Here is a 23,397-nt window from a genome sequence, read left to right as displayed (position 1 = left end):
GTGACCTTCACCCTCTCAGAAACAAATTGAGAGGGGAGCGGATAACCGGACAGAAGGGGTCATTTGTCTGTGTGTTTAGTGGAGTCACAAAATCGAAACGTGGTGCGTACAGCAGCTTAACATTAGATAAGAAAGTTGAAGTGCTTAGAGAGGTAGAAAGAGGAATGAAAAAGGATGAAAAACAATCACATGATGCGAATATTCCAATAAGTGTACTGTTCCTGGATGGAGATATGGATAAAACACAGCAGTTGTAAGGTAAGGTGTACTGCTTGCATATTAATGCAGTTTTATGTTTAATACAGTGTGTTATTTCATTCGTGTGTTTTCTTTTTATTATATTCTGGTTAATTCGAAATTTGGATAATTCAATTTTTTTCATAGCCCCTTGGAGTTCGAATTAAAAAGAGTCCAATGTACATGAAAAGTACATATTTGGGTTGACATATCATTTATCTAATTTTACTTCTGGGCTGGAGGTGAACGGGCAGACCAGTAAACTGCTGCACTGAAATGAAATGTAATAATTGAAATGAAATGAAATATTTTTACCACTGAATTATTCCTGGAACTTTATGAACAGACTTTGTATTAAACAATAATAATGCACATTTCTTATTCCTGCAGGTCATTGCTGCAGGAGGATTTGGGAGAACATTTAAGTCCACCACATCTGCACATTCTTGCACAGGGGACGGAACGGCCATGGCTGCTAGGGCTTGTATACCATGCCAGGATTTGGAATTTGTCCAGTTTCATCCTACAGGTATTATGCACACAAGTACTCAAAAAGTGACTAGTATTGTCAATTGTTTCATTGTTTTGCTTCAATTCAATTCCAAACTAGGAGTACATGTCTACTTTAACTATCTTCCTGCTGTCTTGATGACCGAGTATGATGAGTGGGACTAGGAATGCAAGATGTTTATGTTTCATCGCTGTGGAAGCAATTGAGTAACATGATATTTAACCTAATCATCATTGTGATGTCCATAATTCTTGTATTCATCATCATCATCATTGTAATTGCATGTTGTTGTAATTTTTGCAGAATAGTATATGAAACATATTAGGCTGGAAGGTAGTGTGAGGAAATTGTTTTATTTGCCCATATATTTTTCATTTTTTCTATTTTAGCGTTAATAATATTTTTATGTGGTCTTATTAAATACTTTATTTTTTATTAAACATTTGTTAATACATATTCAAGTAGACTTCTTTACACATCAATTGCACACTGTGTCCGACAGACACTGCTTGCCCGTTTATGTAAATGAAATGGAAAATATTTTTTTTATGCCTGACATCAAACAAAGTCAAATATTGTGAAATGAGAAAAAAAAGTAAAAAATATCCTGTTCGCAGGAAATATCGTTTGGATTATGTGACAAAAAATATAAGCAACAGTGTCTGATTGACACTGGTTGCCCGGTTAAGGGTTAAAACAATTTTAAATTTGGAATTTTCAAATTTATCAAATACCAGTACAGATATATAACAGTTTTTCTTGTATGTACGCATTGCTTGCATTGTAGAATTATTATTATTTATTTCATTTTAATATATCAGTGTGTATTGGTAAGATAGGCTAAATTACATTTTAACATGAAGATGATGTCCATGTTCACTTAAGTTTCAATTTCCCTGCGCTTTTCATTTCACGGTCCATATTTGAGAACCCAATACCACAGACAATTTTTTGTTATACATGTACTATAGATCCACCAACTTATTTGAAACCCTGGCCAGAATCAAGTGGCGCTAGTGTCGAATGTTTAGGAGGGGAGCTTGGGAACTCTGGGGCAAGGGAAGGGATAGCAGAAACACGTGTTTTCCCCCCTGTGTTGCCAAATCTAGAAGTGGGCGTGTGCCGTGAAAGGTTTGCAAGTAAACAAATATGCAGGCCGAATATTAAGTTTCGTTTCTAGACGTGGTAATTCAAATAACATAGCATAAGAGAGAGGAGGGAGGGGGACACTAAGGTTAAAAAACGCCTTCTGTCTCGCGGAAGGATATCAACAATTTAAACACATATGATTAATATTCTAAATTATGTAAACTAAAAAAAAATATGTAAAAAGAAAGAAAAAAGCATGAATCCAAGTTTCATCAATGTAAACAACAGGCCTCCCTTCGTTGCGGAATCTGTTGATCGCACGAAGATATCTTGCTCTCCAAACCACAATGTTGCTTCGTTCAATCAGAGCTAAGCGAGAGTTTCTACATTTCTTAAATTTAAAGCCTATTTGTTTCATAATTTTCCGTAATGTTTCTCGGCCCCCCGATAATTAATTTCTTCCTTAGCAATAACTAAAAGTTTCAATATTGTAGGAACTTCTCTTTTCACTACGTACATTTCATGGACAATTTCTGGTCAGGGGTTTGTAAATCTTTTTTCTCTCTTTTCATTTTTTTAAGCAATGACTCCGACCGTCCCGTTAGATATTTTGATTTGATTTGATTTAGATTATTTTACTTCACGTTTTGTGCCTCTTGGCTAATTTGCGAAGATGGGGATGAGTGATGAAATGATGAAATTGATGAAAGGACATTCACAAACAACCAAGCCCGACCGGTATTCGAACCCGGGACCCTTGGCGTCGCAGCGCCCGTTAGATATACTGCTCTCTTTAGGGGTTGATCGCGAGGGTAATTCCACCCTTCTCTTTTCTCTTCTTCACTCTTCTCGATGATTCGTAGTAGCAAATTTCGCTCACTGCTGTGAACAACTTTCGACACTTTACACTTACTCAAAAACACGTCTACGCACATCAACAACACTCCTCGAATTCTTGAAGAGAGTAAAATTAGCAACACTGTGTCAGCGGAAGTGGGAAGGTCCTTGCCTGACCAGCGCCAGAGCAAGCACCGGGGGTGAAAGAAGGGGGTGGGGGAGGCCGGTTAGTTCGCATATTTTCCGAGGTTTCAGAAAGCTTGGTGGATCTATACTGGTGGGCTTTAAGTGTATACCATTAGTTTTGCATGTTGGAGTGTTACTCGCTCAAGCAAAGAAGCTCTCAATTATATACGGTATCTAGTGTCGTTTGTATTCTCCCTGCAAAACACATCTACACTACAACACTTTCATCTAATCATTCATCACCACCGTAATTAGCCTACAAGAGCAAGAAAATATGAAAAACGTGTCTTCTCTCTACACCGTGACAAAAGCATGTAATGTGAGAATGTATTTTTTGATGATTTTATCATGTGTAGGATTAGTCAATCTAACATTGAAAACAATTCAGGAATGGGCATTTCATATATAGTAAACAGTAGGGATGGGACCCATTAATCAGTATTGGCCGATATAAGCATATCGGTGTATCAGTAAAATTACCGATTATTTTACCGATCTGATATATCAATAAATATCTGATAATTTAGTGCAAAATTTTGCCATTTTGTTGTAATTTTCATGGATAATCTCCATGCCCTAATTTCTAAAAAAGTAAATGTCTAAATATGCAATTTCTTTTTTACTGCAGTCACCTTGAAACACACATTTATTAAGGAGGTCAATGAACCTTTGAGGTTCTTCAAGGACTATTTCTAATTTTATATCGGATCGGTAGAATATCGGTTATCGGTAAATTTTATATCGTTACTTTATCGGTATTGGCCAAAATTTCATATCGGCCCATTCCTAGTAAACAGATATTTGATACAAGTCTTCCTAGATAATGGCAGTTCATATTCATACAATGTATAATTTGCAGAATGACTCTGAGGTAAATTTGAAAATGTAAAACCTTTCAAATACCTCAGGAGTATCTTTGTGAGGGTTGAATTCACTGTTCAGATATTTGTTACAGTGCCATGGTGCCAAAAGACTATTTTTAACATTTATACAACAGAACATTCACAAAATTCATGCCAACAGCAGAAAAAAAGGACCTTCTTTGGTTCTTTCTTATTTAGCCATTTACAAAATCAGTAATTAGTTACTGTAAGATACCAGAAATACTGACACAGCTATTTCTTTAATCCATCTTCAAGGAATATATGGAGTGGGTGTCCTCATTACTGAAGGAAGTCGGGGAGAGGGTGGCTACTTGGTGAACGACAAGGGAGAGAGGTTCATGGAGAAATATGCACCAAATGCCAAAGACCTAGCATCACGAGATGTTGTGTCACGAGCAATGACCATTGAAATTAGAGAAGGAAGGTAAGTCATTAATATTACTTGTAGAAAAAATTACATATTCTTATAAAATTACACGTGGTGGAGTGGTTAGCACATCGTGCTATGATGCCAGGGGTCCCAGGTTCGAATCCTGGCCTGCGCATGGTTGTTTGTGAGTGCCCATTCATCAGTTTCATCATATTATCACTCATCCTCATCTTCGCAAATTTGCCAAAATTGGCACAAAAGCAAAGTAAAATAAAGGAAATCAATCAATGAATCAAAATCAATTATCTAGTTTAAAAAAAAGGTTTTGGAAATTTTGTTGTGTAGGGACAAAGGCTATTAGCATAGTTTTTTTAATTATAATTCTCTCAATCAAATCTGAATTTACACATCTACCCCTCCCCCCACTTCAACCTTTACATGTAGTGTTATTTCATGAACTACTAACGTGTGTTTTAATTATTTGACATGATGATTGATTTGGTTTATTTTACTACACTTTTCTGCCACTTTTGGATAATCCTAAAAATGAGGATGAGTGATGATGATGATAGGATGAAATTAATGAAGGGACACTTGCAGCAAACACGCATGCCCAGGCTGGGATTCGAACCCAGGGCTTCTGGCGTCGTAGTTCTCTGTGCTGACATGTGGTAATAACCATTACCTGGTTATATGCATTAATTAAGAATTGATTGATTGATTTGGTGTTTTAAGTCCATTTTATGCATAGTTAGGCTAATCGAGACGACCTACAGTTTAAAGTGGGATCCAAACCACTATGTGCCTCCACCGGGAATCGAACCCGGGATATCTTGATTACAAGGCAACAACGCAACCACTGCACCATTGGGGAAGCTCGCATTAATTAAGAAGGTGAATGCAATATTTAAATTCTTTGTGAACATTGATAACTTTATATAGGATCAGCAGTATATTTTGGTATTCAGTATCAGTAAATTTTTTGGTTAGATAAAATTTTTATATAAGTCCATTTCTAATTTACATGGAATATTGTTGTTTCATATCTATTACAATTTACACTATTCGCTGCCCTTCCAGAGGGGTTGGTCCCAAAAAGGATCATATACACCTTCAACTCCACCATCTTCCTCCAGAGCTACTGCACGCAAAGTTGCCTGGAATTTCTGAGTCGGCCATGATCTTTTCTGGTGTGGACGTCACCAAACAACCAATTCCCGTTGTTCCCACTGTCCATTATACCATGGGAGGAATTCCAACCAATTACAAAGCACAGGTTAGTATTAATTGATTTCATTTGCATTACTTAAAGCACAGAAACATTGCATTCATTATGTGTGAATTATACATTATACGAGGGTCGTTCAAGGAAAAAGTTTCCCTATGTTGCAAAAAAATTTATTTCTTAAGTTAGAGACAAAAATCAAGTTGCACCAAGTAGCATGGTTCTTTCTCACTTTTCAACATAATTTCCAAGGCGGCACAAGCATTTGTCCTAGCATTGCACAAGTTTTTGAAAGCCATCTGCAAAAAATTTGGGGTCCAGGGAACAAAGAACACTTTTCACGGCTGTTTCCATTCCCTCAACGTCCGTTTGAATTCTGGAGTGTAGTGATGAATGAAGCTCTAATCCTGAGTCACAATATGGCAGAGAAAGTTGTTCCCTTCATTGTGTACCAGGTCAGAGAATCCAGGCGACATGTCATACGCGTCGTGAGATGTTCTGCAGTGAGTTGTCGTGAGACCCAACGCGATTAAACCTGACTGACACTGACATTACAGAGTCTCCATAAACAACAACCAGCTTCCTGTGGATGTCGATAGGAGCAAGACCATTTCCCCACTCATACCGGATCACAGAACGAATCTCTTCTTAACTCCACACCGACAAAACACGTTGTTCCGCCATGACTCGCTACTCCTTATGGCCAGGGCACGTTTCTCACTGCATGGCTCACGCTAATCACGTGCCGCGCATGCATGGTAGCCCGCACAACATTGCATTGTGTGTAAATGTAGAGGAAAGTCGAAAGAACACATTGCTAGTTTCATTTCATTTATCGGGCTCGTACTTTCTCCAAAAAAAAAAAAAAGGGAAAATTTTTCCTTGAACGACCCTCGTACTAATGTCTAAGATTAAACCTGTAGCGCAACAACCTATGAGGGCCAGAACGTGCCTATATGAATATCATTTATACTATTTGGATCAATTAAAAATAAAAGACATAAATTAGTCTAGCTAGTACCGGAAGGTGTGCCTGCCCTATCAATACTAATTATAGCTAGCATGTATTGAAATAACTAGAAATTTAATCTGCCCAATAACCCTGTTTATATGGCTAGCAGCAAATATAATGGTAGAACATCTAAAGTTATCCATAATTGGAAATACAGGGTCAATATTAGAAATTACTGCCCTTTGTATATTATTATCAGCACATATTAATTTTAATTAATTATATCATTTGTCTATAATAATTATTATACTAGGGCAAATCAAAAAGTAAGTTACACCCTGTATAAAATAAACAAAACACATTAGAAAGAAAATCATTATTGGACAAAAATGTATGAACATTTAACTTTCTCTCGACATAGTCACCAAGGCTATTGTGTGACCAGTTTTTCAATTTCTTGTGTGTGAAATTTCCGTTCAATTTCAATTGAGTTGACTTTTGTGCTCATCGGTTAACAATCATGGCACCCAGTGCGAGCACAGTTTACAATACACCAAACTGGTCATGAATCAGCATAGACACACTATCGTAAGATACGTTCAGTTCACTTGCAATCTCTTTTAATTTTCACGTCGCGGTTGGCAAGCATGAATGCATTCATACGCTATGTTTTGTCGATAGTGTTCACAGTTGCAGGGTGCCCGACACACTGTTCCTCGTTCACGTTCCTTCTTTCCTCTTCAAATATCTGGCATCATTTCCTGATCATGGGGTGTGACATTGCATTCTCACCATACACCTCGACAATTTGGCGATGGATTTCACTCTGATTATGCCTTCGTGCCCCAAAAATTGAACGACGGAGCGCACCTCAATGTTGGACTCCACCTTAATATGACGTGCCATACTCACATGCTGACTGTTTGCATACTAAACCAGCTGCATTATGGCTGCATCGGGTATGGGGAGCAGGCCCATAGCTAGGATTTTATTTTGGGAGGGGGGGGCTTATCCCATATCAGCAGAGGCGTCGCCAGAAATATTTGTAGAAGGGTGCTGATCATTAATAAATCTTGATTAGTAGAAATAATAATAACAATAATAATTATTACCATGGTTATAATTGTAATTTTACAATAATAACTATTATAAGTTATTAAAAATAAACCAATTTTAATGCAAATTTATTGTTAGTATTGTTATTATTATTATATAAATGGAGAGACTTTGCTACTTGATCCACCGTATGAGTGAATATCCAACACAACTGTTGTCCATTATTTTTCTTACATTTTGTTCAGTTAGTGTACTGAAATTCATAGTTACTGTATTTTGTTATTAACTTTTTCACACATTCCGTTCAAAAAAAGACTTTAAACGTTAGGAGCAAATTTCACTCATAAAGTTTATATTGTGACCTCTCACAAAGAAAACTATAAATTTTGGGAGCTGTGGATCCATTTATTCTTTGGATTAAATTGTAGAATATAAAAATATAAGATGGTTGCTCTATTATACTCTAAACGTTTTTCCCTCTAATGTTTAATCTTGCTAAGGAAGTAAAATTAATTACCACTATACACTATTTAAATTAGATATTTGTAGGATTTCGGGGGGCTCCAGTCCCCTTAGCCCTCCCCCTGGCTACATGCCTGATGGGGAGAATACATTCTGGACAGTGTTGCCACCAAGTGTGATTATTTTACCTCTTTTAGTACAGGAACACGGCTCGGGTGTAACTTACTTTTTGATTCGCCCACATAGAAGCCGCAATAGCATTCATTCAATCTTATGTATTTGCTCTACTTATTGCTATTTAATCTAGAGAATCAACCTCAACCAGCCTCACTCCCACCAACAGAGGTGGACGATCATCCAGCCAGTTACGGGGTGATGTGTGGTCAGCACGACGAACCCCCGGATGTTGTTGTAGGTTTCCATGACCAAGTTATGCTACTAATTTGTAGCTTCCCAATTTCTTTACGATGGTGGGTGGCCATAGGTCCCATACATTTGCCAAAATCTTAAGAGGAAAGTTGTTACGCTTCCCTCCAGGAGACTCGAAAATGTGTGCATCCTGTAGCTTAAGCCCAAAGCCTGAAGCCTTGGAGCACATGGCCATGGTGCAGGACAAGGGTTATTTTTTAAGTAAGGTCCGTTTTGCAATAACGAAGTAAGTAAATGTTTTTCAAAAAAACATTTATTTCCTGAATGTACATACACTTCTCTATTTGCTACATAATTTCCTTGCCGGTTTAAACATTTATCTTAACGAACTTCGAGTTTTTGGATACCCTCCTCATAGAACTCTGCCGCCTGGGAGAGAGCCAGATACTCATGCTTGTTTTCACTTCTTCATCAGTGTCTAAACGCTTGCCGCCCATGAAGGTCTTCAGATGGCGGAAGAGGTGGTAGTTACTAGGTGCAAGGTCTGGACTGTATGCGGATGATCGAATACCTCCCAGCCAAAAGATTTGATCAGATCATGATCTGCATACAGTCCAGACCTCGCACCTAGCAACTACCACCTCTTTCACGATCTGAAGACCTTCCTGGGCGGCAAGCGTTTAGACACTGATGAAGAAGTGAAAACAAGCATGAGTAATTGGCTATCTCACAGGCGGCAGAGTTCTATGAGGAGGGTATCCAAAAACTCGTAGTTTGTTACGATAAATGTTTAAACCGGCAAGGAAATTATGAAGCAAATAGAGAAGTGTATGTAAATTCAGAAAATAAATGTTTTTTTAAAAAACATTTACATCCTTCGTTTTTATTGCAAAACGGACCTTACTTAAAAAATAACCCTCGTATATATAAAAAATTAATGCTAGTGTGAAAACCTAATGAAACTTTCAGACCAAAGCAAAAAGCAACACAGGGGTTTCACATTAAAGTGACAAGCAACATCCAGTTCGTAGAAAAGCATTCACTGTGTACGCACTACCAACAGACCAAGGCGACACAATACATGATATTGAGTCTGAGCGACATGTGCAGCTTCTTGCATCAGTTCAGTACATAAGGTTGCATTTATTTCTGAAGGTTAGTTTCTGAGTGAAACAAGTCACGGGTTACTTCAGTCTGAAAGCTCCTTGATTAGGGTTTTAACTCACAATTGTACAATAAAAACACTGTGAAAAGTGTACCAATCTGATGATGAACATGAAAAGTAAAAATACCGTGCATAAATGTAATACACCAGCCGTATTTGTGAAGGAGCATTCTCGAATGCATTAGTAAACTGTAGAACAAGCAGGGGTGCTGAAGCGTTGCAAGGGAGCGGATAGGAGAGAGTGAAAGAGGCAGGAGGCATCGTCTGTCGTGTTCGTTCAATGGAAAACCTCTCTTCATGTGATGCTTCTCTCACTCCCTCCTACCATCGCAGAAGAAAGGGGAGGTGGTTTTGAGAAAACGATGACATTTATCCAATATCCCCAGTTCCTTTCTGTTTTCATTTATTTTTTTATGTTTCAATGAAAGAGGCTCCCTCTTGTGCTACTCTGTTGCTTTTGAGGTGCATTGTGCAGGCGGGGAGTTCGCATCGCAAGAAGCACTCATCGGACTCCATGCAACAGAGTAGCACCAGAGGGAGCCTCTTGCATTGAAACATAAAAAAATAAATGAAAATAGAAAAGAACTGGGGGTGTTGGTTAATGAATCGTGTGAAAACCATTTCCGAGCAAGTGTCGTTATTTTTTCTTTACAGATTGTAACACATATCTGAACTTCAAATAAAAACAGACCATTATATATAAGCTTACATGGCCATGAAACTATTGTGAATATTTAGACAAGAGCGAAAGCTAACCACACGAAAATTCACATGAATGCTCTAGCAGGAATTCTAAGATGTAATTTTTCACATTTTCAAATATCACAGTGGTTTTTCGAAATGAGAGGATAATTCGAAAATGACTTCGCTGTCATTGGCCAAAGGTCCAACTGAGCCTTTAACACACTTAGACATCGAGCCAGTGCATTCCGATTCAAGAGAATCAACTTCATTTATCATTATGCTAGATAAAGAAAAAAAAATATGGTGTAAAATATTTATTACTTAGAATATCTCCCATGAAGAAGCTGGTTAAAAAGAAAACGTAGAATTTACCTTCATTTCAAAATCCTGGCAAGCACAAAAAATAAAAACCTTTGGTTTTACTGGACTTCTTGTGCTCATAGATATTACCTCAGGTTTTCCAGATCAGTTAGAACCTTGAGAGAAATAGAATTGTTACCCATATTTACGTGGGTTGTAAATAAAGTAGTGGCAACACTGTCAGGAAAAGATGATAACACTGTGCATGTGCTATCAGGCAGTTAGCAATGTCAGTTTGGGTCCATGTCGATGTGTGGAGTGCGAAAACTGGTCGGTACAGCGAGTGCTGTGGTGTATGTACAATGCTGAAATGAACACCATTTTCTGTACTGCTCTAAAGCATATTTACAAAGGTAGAATAGTGATTGTGGATCAAAATCCAGGTTGCCTATGAAAAAAATGCACAACAATGTCAGCAAGACTTGCATGAAGCCTGTAGGAACAATACCTAGCCGTATCTGATGGTTGCATAATGGGTAAGTGCATTTCTTTAGGAGGTTCCGATACTTCCGTGAGAACAACCTCAACATGAGGAAAATTGCATCATGCTGGGTTCCCGATATTGTCACCAATGTTCAACCATCAGGTAAGGTTAGTTATTGTTGCTTCACGTTTCATGCAAGTTTTGATCACATTCTTGTAATTTTGATCCACAATCACTGTTCTACCTTTGTAAACATGTTTTAGAGCAGTACACAAAATGGTGTTCATTTCAACATCGTACATACACCACAGCACTCGCTGCACCGACCACTTTTGGCACTCCATACATCGACATGACTCCAAACTGACATTGCTCACTGCCTGATAGCACATGCACGGTGTCATTATCCTTTCCTGACAGTGTTGCTACTACTTTATTTACAACCCACGAGTTTACGAAAAATCAATGCAAGAAACCACACTGTAAGTTTTTGAACTCACCTTCAGAGTTTCGATTACAAGTTACAATACCTTATATTTCCAGGTACTCAGATATTGTGATGAAGATGTTGTAGTGCCGGGGCTGTATGCTTGTGGTGAATGTGCATGCGCTTCAGTCCATGGAGCCAACAGACTCGGGGCAAACTCCCTCCTGGATTTGGTGGTGTTTGGGCGTGCAGTGGCCCACAGTATAGCCGAGGAGAACAAACCTGGTGATACAGTACCTGACCTTCCTCCTGTAAGTAGAGGTTTACTTTATTAAATTTTAGGGTGTCAATAGTATGTAAGGGTTCGAAGGATCCCGAAATATTGTTACTGGAATTGGGGGAAAATTTCCTGTTCCAATCCTGACTTCAAGAAATGATTTTCCAACTATTCATGTATGACCATTTCCTGTCGTACAGGATTTTGTGTATCGCGCATGCGCGAGAGGTTACCTGTTTCGTTTATACCAGTGTCAAGTAAAGGAAATAGTTCGGTACGAAGCCAGCTACGTGCAAGGTTGATTCGAAGTGTTGCTTGTGCGTTTGCAGAAATGTAAGTGTATGCTGTATGAAAGCGAGCTATTACATATATCTTACTTCAACTGTATTTTTTTTTATTTGTATAACCCGAAATGTGTTTGACAGCTTCAGGCAGGGTGGTTATACAAAGCTTGGCGTACCCGCCACAGGGACTCGAAACGAACGAGCATTACTCAGCGCGTATGGACTGTTAAGATAGAGAGCGACTGGCAGTGTAGCGACCACGTGACCTTTGCGATTCAGTTTTTTTCCTCGCCAGCTGTGTGCGAAGACGTTGCAGTGCAGGAATCATGTCAGGAAAGGTGAAAGAAATGGAGCAGCTTTTAAAGCAAATGGAAACTCGTATGTTCGAAAAACTACAAGAGCAGAGCAACGAGATGCAGGGACAATTACGAGAACAATTGAATTTTTGAAATAGCATCTTTATATATGATTAACGTTTTCTCAAAAAAATTGCATTGCTTGATTTCCATAATTTCCTCATCTCACGATCTCATTACTGAAGGATCCGGGCTCGAGCCCTGGCCTTTGCATGAGTGTTTCTTTGCAACTAATCTTCACCCGTTTAATTAAATCAACGTTCATCGTCATGGCAGAAATTAGGTAAAGCGATGGAAGAGAGAAGAAAATACAAATAATTTCCTCCCAGTGCATCTGCTAGCTTTCTTCAATGATATTCATTTGGCTTTAGCAAGATCTTGTAAACGAACATCATAATTATCTGACCTTACTTTTAATTCTTTCGCACTATATTCATTACTAGCAAACTTAGCCTGATCTTTATCCATTGCTTTCTTTATTTCAACAAACACAGTTTCGTTTTGCTTTACTTGATTGTCAAAAACTTCTCGTAATTTAATGTTTTGTGCATTGCAGTTATCTGCAATCTCATTAATTTTACCTTCTAAATGATTACGTAATTCTAAAACTTGTTGTTTGAACACACCTGTACATTCTTTCATATTTGCTTTATCGTCGGCTATTTTCTTTTCTATTCTATTTTCCAACGACACAAAATCTTCTTGAAGTAACTCAACTTTTGCATTCAGGTTACATTCAATCCTCACTATTTCACTTTTTACGACATCAATTTCTTGCTTCAACGAGGTTTCAACTTTGCACACACTTGAATTAATTTGGCTTTATGCGTTCTGGGATATCTTTTTCATTTCTAATTTTCTCATTATTCACTGCAGGCAGAGTATAACACATAAGAACAAGAATGCACGCTCGTCACGAATCCCGGCCTGAATTGTTCATTGTGAGGTCCCTTAATCAGTTTCATCATATCATCACTCATCCTCATTTTCGCGATAACCAAATGTGGCAGAAAAGCGAAGTAAAATAAACCAAACCAACAACAAGAATTAGAATGCGCGTTCTCTTGCCCAAATAAGTACATCCGTATTTATGATTGTTTAGCTTATCCATTTTTTTTATTGGAGGCCAAGAGATTAGTATATTTAAATAAAACACTACTAATACGAGAGCAAGAGAGAGCATGAGCAAATATTTGTTATTTAATCATTATATATTCCATATTTTTTAAAAAAAGCATAAAATTTTGTCTGCACATAAGACGTTCCAATTGCATAAATGATAAAAGTACATCCCATATTATACATACATATTGTACAACGTGTAAAAAGTAGTGTAAATACAGAGGACAGAAGTACTGCAGAAAAATTTCCCCTTAGTTCTTTAGAGGATTTACAAAGGAAGTGAAGGGAAACCAATCCCCTATCTGTCCTATAGGAGATAGACTGGAGGACCTGAAAGCACGGGCTTTCAACCATTGGAGCGGGGGAGGGGCCAAGGGAGGTAGAGGCAGAAATCTTCCCTTTCCCTTCGAAAACCCGTTTCTACCTGGAACTGTGAGGCAGAGAAAGAGCGAGCTAGGCCGCTGAACGCACCGAGAGACGAGAAGCGCGTGAAAAAAAGTGTTGCATATGAACTGTGGCTTCAACAAAACAATAAATATTGTGATTTGAAAATAATTAGAGATTTGAGATTGATTGATCTATCTCTGCTAGACTAGCTACTCCTCAGTGCACGTCACTGTTTAATATGGAATAAAGAAGAAATATCTCAACAGTGGAAAGAATCCATAATTGTTCCTGTGTTTAAAAAAGGTGATAAAATGAACTGCAATAATTACCGTGGAATTTCTCTACTCTCAACAACATATAAAATATTATCTAACATTCTTTTAACAAGACTAACATCATATGCTAATGAAATTATAGGTGATTATCAATGTGGATTTAAACGTAACAGATCAACTACAGGTCAAATTTTTCACATCAGACAGACACTTGAGAAAAAGTGGGAATATAATCAAAATGTCCATCAGCTATTCATTGATTCCAAAAAAGCATATGATTCGGTCAAAAGAGATAAATTATATAATATATTAGTCGAGTTTGGAATACCTAAGAAGCTTGTTAGTATGATAAAAGTATGCACCGGTGAAACAGAAAGTAAAATTCGTGTGGGTATTAATGTGTCTGACAAATTTACAATTCATGATGGGTTAAAACAAAGAGATACATTATCTCCATTGCTCTTTAATTTTGCCTTAGAATATGCTGTTAGGAAGGTAAAAGAAACTAACGAAGGACTAAAATTAAACGGTGTGACTCAGTTGTTAGCATATGCAGATGATGTAGACTTATTAGGGGATGATATAAATACAATTAAGAATAATGCTAAAATATTTTTCAAAACTGCTAAAGTGATAGATTTGGAAGTTAACAAAGAGAAAACTAAATATATGCTTACAGGCCGAAACCAAGTGTTAGGTAATAATCAAAATCTAATTATTGATAACAACTCGTTTGAACCAGTTTCCAAATTCAAATACTTAGGAGTAATATTAACAAATGAAAATTATATTAAAGAGGAAATAAAAATAATTAGATTTTGATTATTACCTAACACTTGGTTTCGGCCTGTAAGCATATATTTAGTTTTCTCTTTGTTAACTTCCAAATCTATCACTTTAGCAGTTTTGAAAAATATTTTAGCATTATTCTTAATTGTATTTATATCATCCCCTAATAAGTCTACATCATCTGCATATGCTAACAACTGAGTCACACCGTTTAATTTTAGTCCTTCGTACGACCGGATCAAGAAAGTGTGGGGCGTTACCCCCACACCCCCTATACGCCTTCATGGCGTGGTGCTATGCACAGGGGAACACTTTACACTTTATCTTCTTTTATAAAAAGTAGGCTTAATTCAGGAAATGCATGTTACTTCTACCTTCATAAACTTTTGTCTTCTCGTTTAATATCTAAGAAACTAAAAGTTAAAATATACAAAACAGTAATTTTGCCTGTAGTATTGTATGGATGTGAAACTTGGTCCCTTACATTGAAAGAGGAACACAAATTGAGAGTATTTGAAAATAAGATCCTTAGGAAAATATTTGGACCTAAAAGGGATGAGGAGACAGGTGAGTGGAGAAGGTTACATAATTTAGAACTACATAATTTGTATTCATGTCCAGACAGGGACGTCATTAGGGGGGAGCACGCGGGGGCACTGGCCCTGGCAAACGTCCACGTGGCCCCGGGAAACTGTTCTGTATTTGCTGAAAATTTTACTTTGATGACAAATATTGTAAAATAATTCTTCAGTAAATTTTGCTTGCAGTTTGAAACACTTCAATTTTCAGTAGCACGAACCCAAGCAAGGCATTTCTTTCTTATTTCCCTGTTTCTTGCTTGTTGAACACAAACAGATGGATTAGCAGATAGCAGAGGATGCAGTTAATGGTTTTGTGGTCCGCCCCGGTCAGGGAAGTTTGACACCTATTGAAAATGCACTTTTCATCCCTGCTGCACACCAGATCCAGGATCCCCCCAAAACCCGCACTTTCCTCTTCATCTGGCCCTGTACTGGCACCATGAGCGCTGAAAGAACGCTGCAGGTGGCTAGAACTTTCTGGGTTTATCCCATGCGTTTCAAATTCCAAGAACAGAATTCTATTGCTTGTCCCTTTTTCGGTGCAGGAATGAATGACATAGCGGTTTCTCTCACATGCACTCAACCCTCCTGCTAATGGCCTGCCCTGCAAAAGAGGAAAAGGCCACTTTCTGAAAATTCGGAGAAACATTGAAACGGTCGGTTCATCTGTCGATTTGGTGGATAATTGATATATGTCAGATAGTTTCAAGTAGGGTTTGTGGTCTGATCGGTGGTTAACTTCTGTAAACGTGAGAAGATAGAATCACGAAGTGTTTTTGATCTCGTTTTCCTACATCGCGAGTGAAATGTCGAATGATAAGCTGAGAGATTGTCTTCCTATGGAAGCAATGGATCAGAATCGACTGATCGACCAAATGTCAAACATATTGATGTTCTAAAAGAGTCTGACTACCACACAAGATCCTGGGTTCGACTCGCAGGGTGGTTGATCTCATGTATAATTAAGAATAAACCACGTTTCAATTAAGGAAGAAAACTAGGTATGTAGCAATTTTATTTACAGCCGTCTGCATGCTCTATAAGTATTATGTTACAAAATTTGTATATCTTTCTGACTTTCTGTGATTTTTCTTCATTTAGCCTCCACCTGCAAATGCGGAAGCTGCTGCTGCTTAGGTGGCTAGGTTGGCTAGACATACAAATATAATTAATCCCTAGTCATACAGCGAATAATACTTATAAATAATATAATCATGAGTTATGGAGAAGCAAATTACTTATCAAGCATTTTCTGTTTCTATTTGTTGTGCTGTGGTTAACAAAGTGCACTACGTTGTCATGGGTCCTGGGTTCGAATCCCGGACTGGGCGTGTGTGTTCCTTATGATGGTTCTCTCATCAATTTCACATCACTCATTGTCATCTTCACCTTCACGATTAGCCAAAAAGTGTCAGAAAAGCGAAGTAAAATAAACCAAATCAATCATTTCTATATTACGCTGCTTTTCTACCTCTTGGGTTAAATGCGACGATGAGGATGAATGATGAGCCGAAGGAATGGCGATGGGACAGACATGACACAACCATACCTGTCCAATGTCCGAACCTTGGACCTCTGGTTTCGTAGCGTGTTATACTCAGTGGAATTCTTAGAAGAAAAACTGTAAAAGTAGGGTGAAAAGAAGCAAAATTGCATAAAAAGCCATGTTTAGTTCTTCTAAAACCTTCCAATTATCAAGTTCGTGCTTTAAGTCCACTTTATGCACAGTAAGGCTAATCGGGGATCCGAACCACTATGTATGTACCTCCACCGGGTATAGAACCTGGGACTCCTTGATTACAAGGCGGCGATGCTACCACTGCGTCATCGAGGAGTCCCAGAAAAACTTACAGTTAGTCAGTAAAATTAATATTGAGGGACAAGGCCTCCGAAGAGTTCTTTCATTCGGTTGCGCGTGGTCATAACATCGTGTCCCATAGTTTCGAGACCAGAATTTACTTCCATATCGCTTTCAAGTATTTACCAAATTGTCCTCATGATGTTGGAACAGCACAGAAAATTTGGAACTAATACACGCAGGCACATACCCAGGAAAGGGGCTCGGGGCTTCAGTCCTTTCCCGAAATCCTACAAATATCTGATTTTAATAATGTGTAGTAGTAATTAAATTTATTTCATTAACAGGATTAAACATATTGTATATGGTTAGTTGCAATTTACCAAGAAATTCATCTTCAGCGTATTTACCCTCCCCCCCAACCTTTTCGCCTTAATTGGTGGCTGCTGATAAGGGATAAGCCCCTTCCGAAATCAAATTCTGGCTACCGGCCTGACCACCAGCGATCGAACCTTGAACCTTTCGATTGATTGATTAATTTGGTGTTTTAAGTCCACTTTATGCACAGTAAGGCTAATCGGTACTTGACCTACAGTTTAAAGTGGGATCCGAACCACTATGAGCATCCACCGGGTATCGAACCCAGAACCCCTTGATTACAAGGCGACGATGCTACCATGCGCCACCGAGGAGGCCCTTGCTCCTTTCCTTTCCAAGACTATATATAAAATATATGTATACAGTATAGGCCTATGTGGTGTATAAATAGTTTGTTAATTTATAATAGTTTGATAGAAAATATCTTACGTTTGGGTCCCCCCAAACTGATCAACCTAGCTACGTCCCTGTGTCCAGATATTATTAGAAGAATTAAATCAAGAAGACTTAGGTGGGCAGGCCATGTGGCACGAATGGGAGAGGAAAGAGGAGTTTACAGGATTCTTGTTGGGAAACCTGATGGTAAGAGACCTGTAGGAAGGCCAAGACGAAGATGGAGGGACAACGTTGAGATGGACCTAAAGGAAATCGGTAGGGATGATAAAGAGTATATAGAACTTGCTCAAGTTAGGGACAGATGGAAGGCCTGTGTTGCTGCAGCCATGAACCTTCGGGTTTAAGAAGGCTAGAAAGTTAGTTAGTTAGTTAGTTACGAGACTAAAAATTTTCATAGTTACTAAGTTCTATGCATAGTTTCAACTCCCCAAATTTCATGAAAATTGGATATGGTCAGGTTGAGGTCTGTGTTGATTTGGCATGGAATGACTCTTATGTATTGTACATATGTATTATTATATGCCCTTCACCCATTGAGATTAATTAGTAGGACTAGGATTTTTATGACCTAAGAATCACCAAAATATGCTCTTATGACATAAAATTTTACAAAATATGCACCAGAATTTGAAAAATATGACCTTATAACTGGACTGTTTCAAACATCAATATCTAGATGTAGAGATATTATCACGTACGTACTTTTTTTAGTTCACTTTATGTGCCCTGAGTTGCAATGCACAATGAATACTTTCAGTAAATATTCAAATATAAATTAAAAAGATTTTGCTGCAGTTTAAGAAAAAAAACTCTCAAGTGAACATGAAAGTAAGAACGAATCCACTTTGAAAATGACTGTATATTTCTTGGAAAAGTGAAAATATGCTGAATATGACCGAAAACCCATCAAAATATGCTCTATCACGCAGAAATGGCCAAATATGCCCTTAAAAAGCACCTTAATTTGATTAGTTTCTTCATAATATGAATTTCTATATGTTTAGGGAACACATCATTTTTACCAAACAAAAAACATGCTAAGTCATGAAAATCCTAGCCATATTAATTAGATATAATAGAAATAAAGAACCAACATAGGCATGCAAGTAAAACGAACTGAGTAGTACGACAACTTTAAATTTTCCAGCAATTTCGATATTTTTTATAAAATTTCCCTTTTCACTGGAAAATGGAGCTGCATTTTGCTTCACAAAGGGAAATCTATGAGGTAACGTGTCCTATATTTTTACGCCCTTCGCTGTTGGGCAAGAGATAATCATCTCCTAAGATAATCTTAACCCTCTTCATGAAACTACATAACAGTTGGGCTGAAAAGTTCGTAGGCTAACATAGTAAAAAATATTTTTTTGACAAAAATTCGATTTTATTATTCAATATAGTTGCCTTCGAGGGCGATACAACGATTATAGCGGTCATACAATTTTTCGATGCCATTTTTATAGTACGATTTCTCTTTAGCCTCAAAATAGGCCTCAGTTTCGGCGATTACCTCTTCATCAGGGCTAAATTTCTTTCCAGCTAGCATTCTTTTAAGGTCTGCAAACAGGAAAAAGTCACTGGGGGCCAGATCTGGAGAATATGGTGGATGGGGAAGCAATTTTATTACGGTTGAATATCACTAAACATTGCTCCGAATCATCAAAACGTTGTTGCTTTTGATCGATTGTGAGCACGCGCGGCACCCATTTTGCACACAGCTTTCGCATGTTCAAATATTCATGCACAATATGTCCAACACGTTCCTTTGATATTTTTAAAGTCTCAGCTATATCGATCAACTTCACTTTACGATCATTTAAAATTATTTTGTGGACTTTTTTGATGTTTTCGTCGGTAACAGCCTCTTTGGGGCATCCACTGCGTGCATCGTCTTCGATGCTCATTTCGCCTCGTTTAAATTTAGCAAACCACTTCTCAACGGTTGATTTTCCTGGTGCAGAGTCCGAATAATGTTTATCAAGCCAAGCCTTGGCTTCAACAGTATTTTTTTTCGCCAAAAAGCAATGCTTTATTAACACACGAAATTCTTTTTTATCCATTTTTTCACAATGACAAAAGCTGCTTCACTCACAATGCTATATCTCACGAACTAATAATCCGGCAGCTGTGAAATTTATACACGTATCTTTTGAAGGTTAGTACTAAGTAAAAATCACATGGATTTAATTCTAGTAACGCCATCTATGAGTCAGCCTATGAACTTTTCAGCCCAACTGTTAATAGGGTAGGGGATAAACTTGTCCTAGGATATTATTACCCCCTTTTTTGACATGAAACTGTAGTAATGTGGTTCTAGACAGGAGGTAAGGTTTTATCTGGGACATTTTCACCCCCATGCAGAAGACAATAAATGGTTTCATTTTATTAGTGAAGTAATTCTATACCAGCATATTTTTAACAAGATTGTAAAAATGTTTAGGGGTAAGACTGTCCAGTTACACCACCACTGTTGCCATCTGCTTTTCTGAATCATAGTTTGCTACTTCTTCTTTTGAAGTAACCCCTGTCCTCAGGGTGTTGTTGAAACTGAAACTGGAATCAAAGCTGAGACTGCTTCTATCAAAGATGAGAACACTAAATATTCAGCCACTCATGATTCAACACTCCTCGCTAAAACATGAAGCCAGTGTTCCGTTTCAAGGAAAGAAATGACAGAATTCTGTTTGTCTCCTCCATGACTTTGTGCATCCCACACATTACAGTATTAACAATGACGGTGTTACCATAATGGACATTTCCACTTTGACATGAAAAACGTTTTAAATCCATTCATTTTACAGATAATGACACAAACATGAGATGTGAAAAATATCTCGGCGATATTTGTTTCGGTTCTCGAGAAACACACCTTCAAACACTGCTGAAATTCACCTACTACATCACGGATTTGAAAACGTCCTCTCCACAGACAGGAGGTCCTCTGACGTCATCACTTAGAAATGTGTGCAGGCGGGGCTTCTGCTCGTCCCGTCAACTTAGCATGAGCCGCGGAAGCAACAGAAAATTCACTTGTTACTGTGTAAAACAAGTATCTTATACTTCCAGTGCAAAAATCTGTGCTCCATTTCTTGGAGATGAATTATGCCCTAGCAGTATAGTAGTATTTACTATAATTCAGCCACTTGGTAGAGGGTATTCCCTTTGGGTGACAAAGCAAACCTTGTAACAGTCAATGGCTGAACACGTGAACAGCCTTGATCATTGTGAATACATAGGTTAGTTCTGACTGGCAAGAACTTAATGTTATAGGAATGCCTTTTCTGGAATTACAGTTATTTTCGTCATAATATTTTCTTCACAAATTTTAAGATAATACTTTTAGAACACACTGGTTTACCCGCCAATTTCTGCAATATAAGAGGTGATTCGGTATAAAAAGAAGGTACGGTGAGTTTTTAAATTTCCTGCAGTAAATAACAGTTTTCTTCAGTTAATATATATTTTGCAAATTTTTGTATTTAGCCTACTTTTACGTCGCTTTTCCGTTCACTTTGTTTAACCGCAACGATGAGAACGCATGGTTAATTTATTATGTATCATCTCTAACATCACATTTCTTCCCACTTTTGGTTAATCGCTACAATGAAGATGAATAACTACAAGCTGTATTCGAAGTCGGGGTGCAGGAGTTCACCCCCCCCCCCACACACACACACTACCACCAACTGCACAATCTAAGTATCACCCAACCTGCCATGATAAGAAACGAACTTTTTCTTCTGTCCCATCTCATTTTAAAAACATTCACTTGTCCCATCTCCTTTTATGAGACGAGACGGAACATGCCTCGTCTCGTGAGCAACACTAACATTAACAATAGAAGCATCCCCCTAGCTGTCCCCAAAGTCTCGAGCAAACATCCTCCCATGTAACAATTTCCAGTTCAATGAAATGTCACTCACAAGGAAACAGTCATGCCCAGGTCAAGAGTCAAACCTGAAACATGCAACTTCCTCAGATAAATCATGAATTTTGTGTATAATAATTACAACGCCAGTTCATTCCTGATAATTCTGAATCTGCAGTTTGGTTTGCATCAGGATAATATTTAGTTTTCGAGGGCTGTACCGTCGAAACGAAGAGTCAAATAATAATAATAAAAAATATTAAGTAAGGTTTTTTTTGTATTTATAATGATAAGCCTCTGCATACGTTGTTAATTCTATATTTTTCTAGACTTGAGACGAGAACGAGAATTGCCCTCCCAAACAGAGACGAATGTTTATAAATTGAGACGAGACCGTCAATAAGACATTTGTAAATAAACACGAGACAGACAATTACAACTCTCTTATCGCAGAAATTCCGAAACTATCAGGAAATTGCAGATATTGGTCTGCAGTCCCATCTGGTGTGTGGAATTATGAAATTTCCTTCCCATCCATATCCCGTCCTATACGTCTCTAATTTAAGAGAATGAAATAAGTCCGAAGGAATTTTTTATGAACAAGCGGATAGAAACTGGTAATTTTAGTGAACCAAGAAAAGAGGGGGGTTGGACCCGTTGAATCCCCCTTAAATACGCCCATGGTTTTACACATTATTTCCTTGTAATAATTATACATAAACTAAGTATAGATATGTACTGTGCAACTAATGTAATCTTCTCAGTGTATTTTCTCTTATCTGCACAAAAATATTTGATCATAATTTGCGCAACAGAAATGGAACACAAACTGAAATTGCTTTATGGAAAAGAAAGTTAAATAGGCTTTATAAATAAAGTGAAGAATGTGAAAATTCCTATTTTGCACTACATAGGTTTCGGTAAATATCGATAAATATAAGTTTAAAAAATATTTTTGAGTGTCTGGTCAGCAACCAATTTTATAAGCAATATTTTTTGCATGGCCTGAGAACACACATGCAGCTGAACCCTTTCATTTATCTTGCACGTGAGCAGCACGGATATTTCATAGAAGAATGATCATTACAAAGCATAGCTTTCCTTTCTCCTACCCCTCCTTCTTCCATTATTTAAATCGGTACAGATTTGTAAAACTGCTGCACGTGTGCGCTCACTGTGGGCTACCCATCCGGAACTGGAAGCTTGAAGCAGACGACAAACGGGCTCTCCCTAAGGAGCGACATAGTAACATGGTGGCGGCGTGTTTTCAGCACAACCCTAGCCTCGCAACTTTTGAAGTCTCTTTTCTGCCTTATACTGGACGCAGAGAAACGCGAGAACTTGCAAGGGTCATTTTTCCAGGGTGAAGTTTTTAAAATTGTTGTAAAAAAAATTGAGTGGAAATGTCCATTGCAGTGGGACATCTTGTCACCCTTCATATTGTCCTAACTTTGCCTCGAATGAACGACCTCATGGATGTTCAGAAATTCAAGTTTAATGATGAGATGAGTCCATCTGTGAACAGTTCAACACATGAACTACCAGAAACTCTATCCCAAAATGGTATCATGTTCATGATACTTATGTGCAGTATTTTCCCTTCAAATCTTTTTTCCATGTTTCAGCCCCTGACACAATTACCAGATAA

General features: G+C 37.9%; 1 protein-coding gene across 2 annotated transcripts in view; it reads left to right on the top strand.

Moving 5' to 3' along the window:
- Nucleotides 1-23,397, top strand: part of LOC145982002 (succinate dehydrogenase [ubiquinone] flavoprotein subunit, mitochondrial-like) — a 62,082-nt gene that overhangs the window by 27,053 nt on the left and 11,632 nt on the right. Inside the window, exons 7-10 of one of the 2 annotated variants that reach the window (XM_083115535.1) lie at nt 628-766; nt 4,000-4,168; nt 5,195-5,390; nt 11,355-11,549. In XM_083115535.1, the coding sequence (XP_082971661.1) occupies nt 628-766; nt 4,000-4,168; nt 5,195-5,390; nt 11,355-11,549 (699 nt within the window). The remainder of the gene's footprint in view (nt 1-627; nt 767-3,999; nt 4,169-5,194; nt 5,391-11,354; nt 11,550-23,397) is intronic. The other variant, XM_083115536.1, reaches the window with a different exon arrangement.

This window comes from Lepisma saccharinum, chromosome 30 (genome assembly GCF_977018435.1).
Source record: "Lepisma saccharinum chromosome 30, izLepSacc3.1, whole genome shotgun sequence".
Taxonomy (NCBI): Eukaryota; Metazoa; Arthropoda; class Insecta; order Zygentoma; family Lepismatidae; genus Lepisma; species Lepisma saccharinum.
Note: the sequence above shows the minus strand (reverse complement) of the source record. Positions and strands in the feature narration are given on the sequence as shown.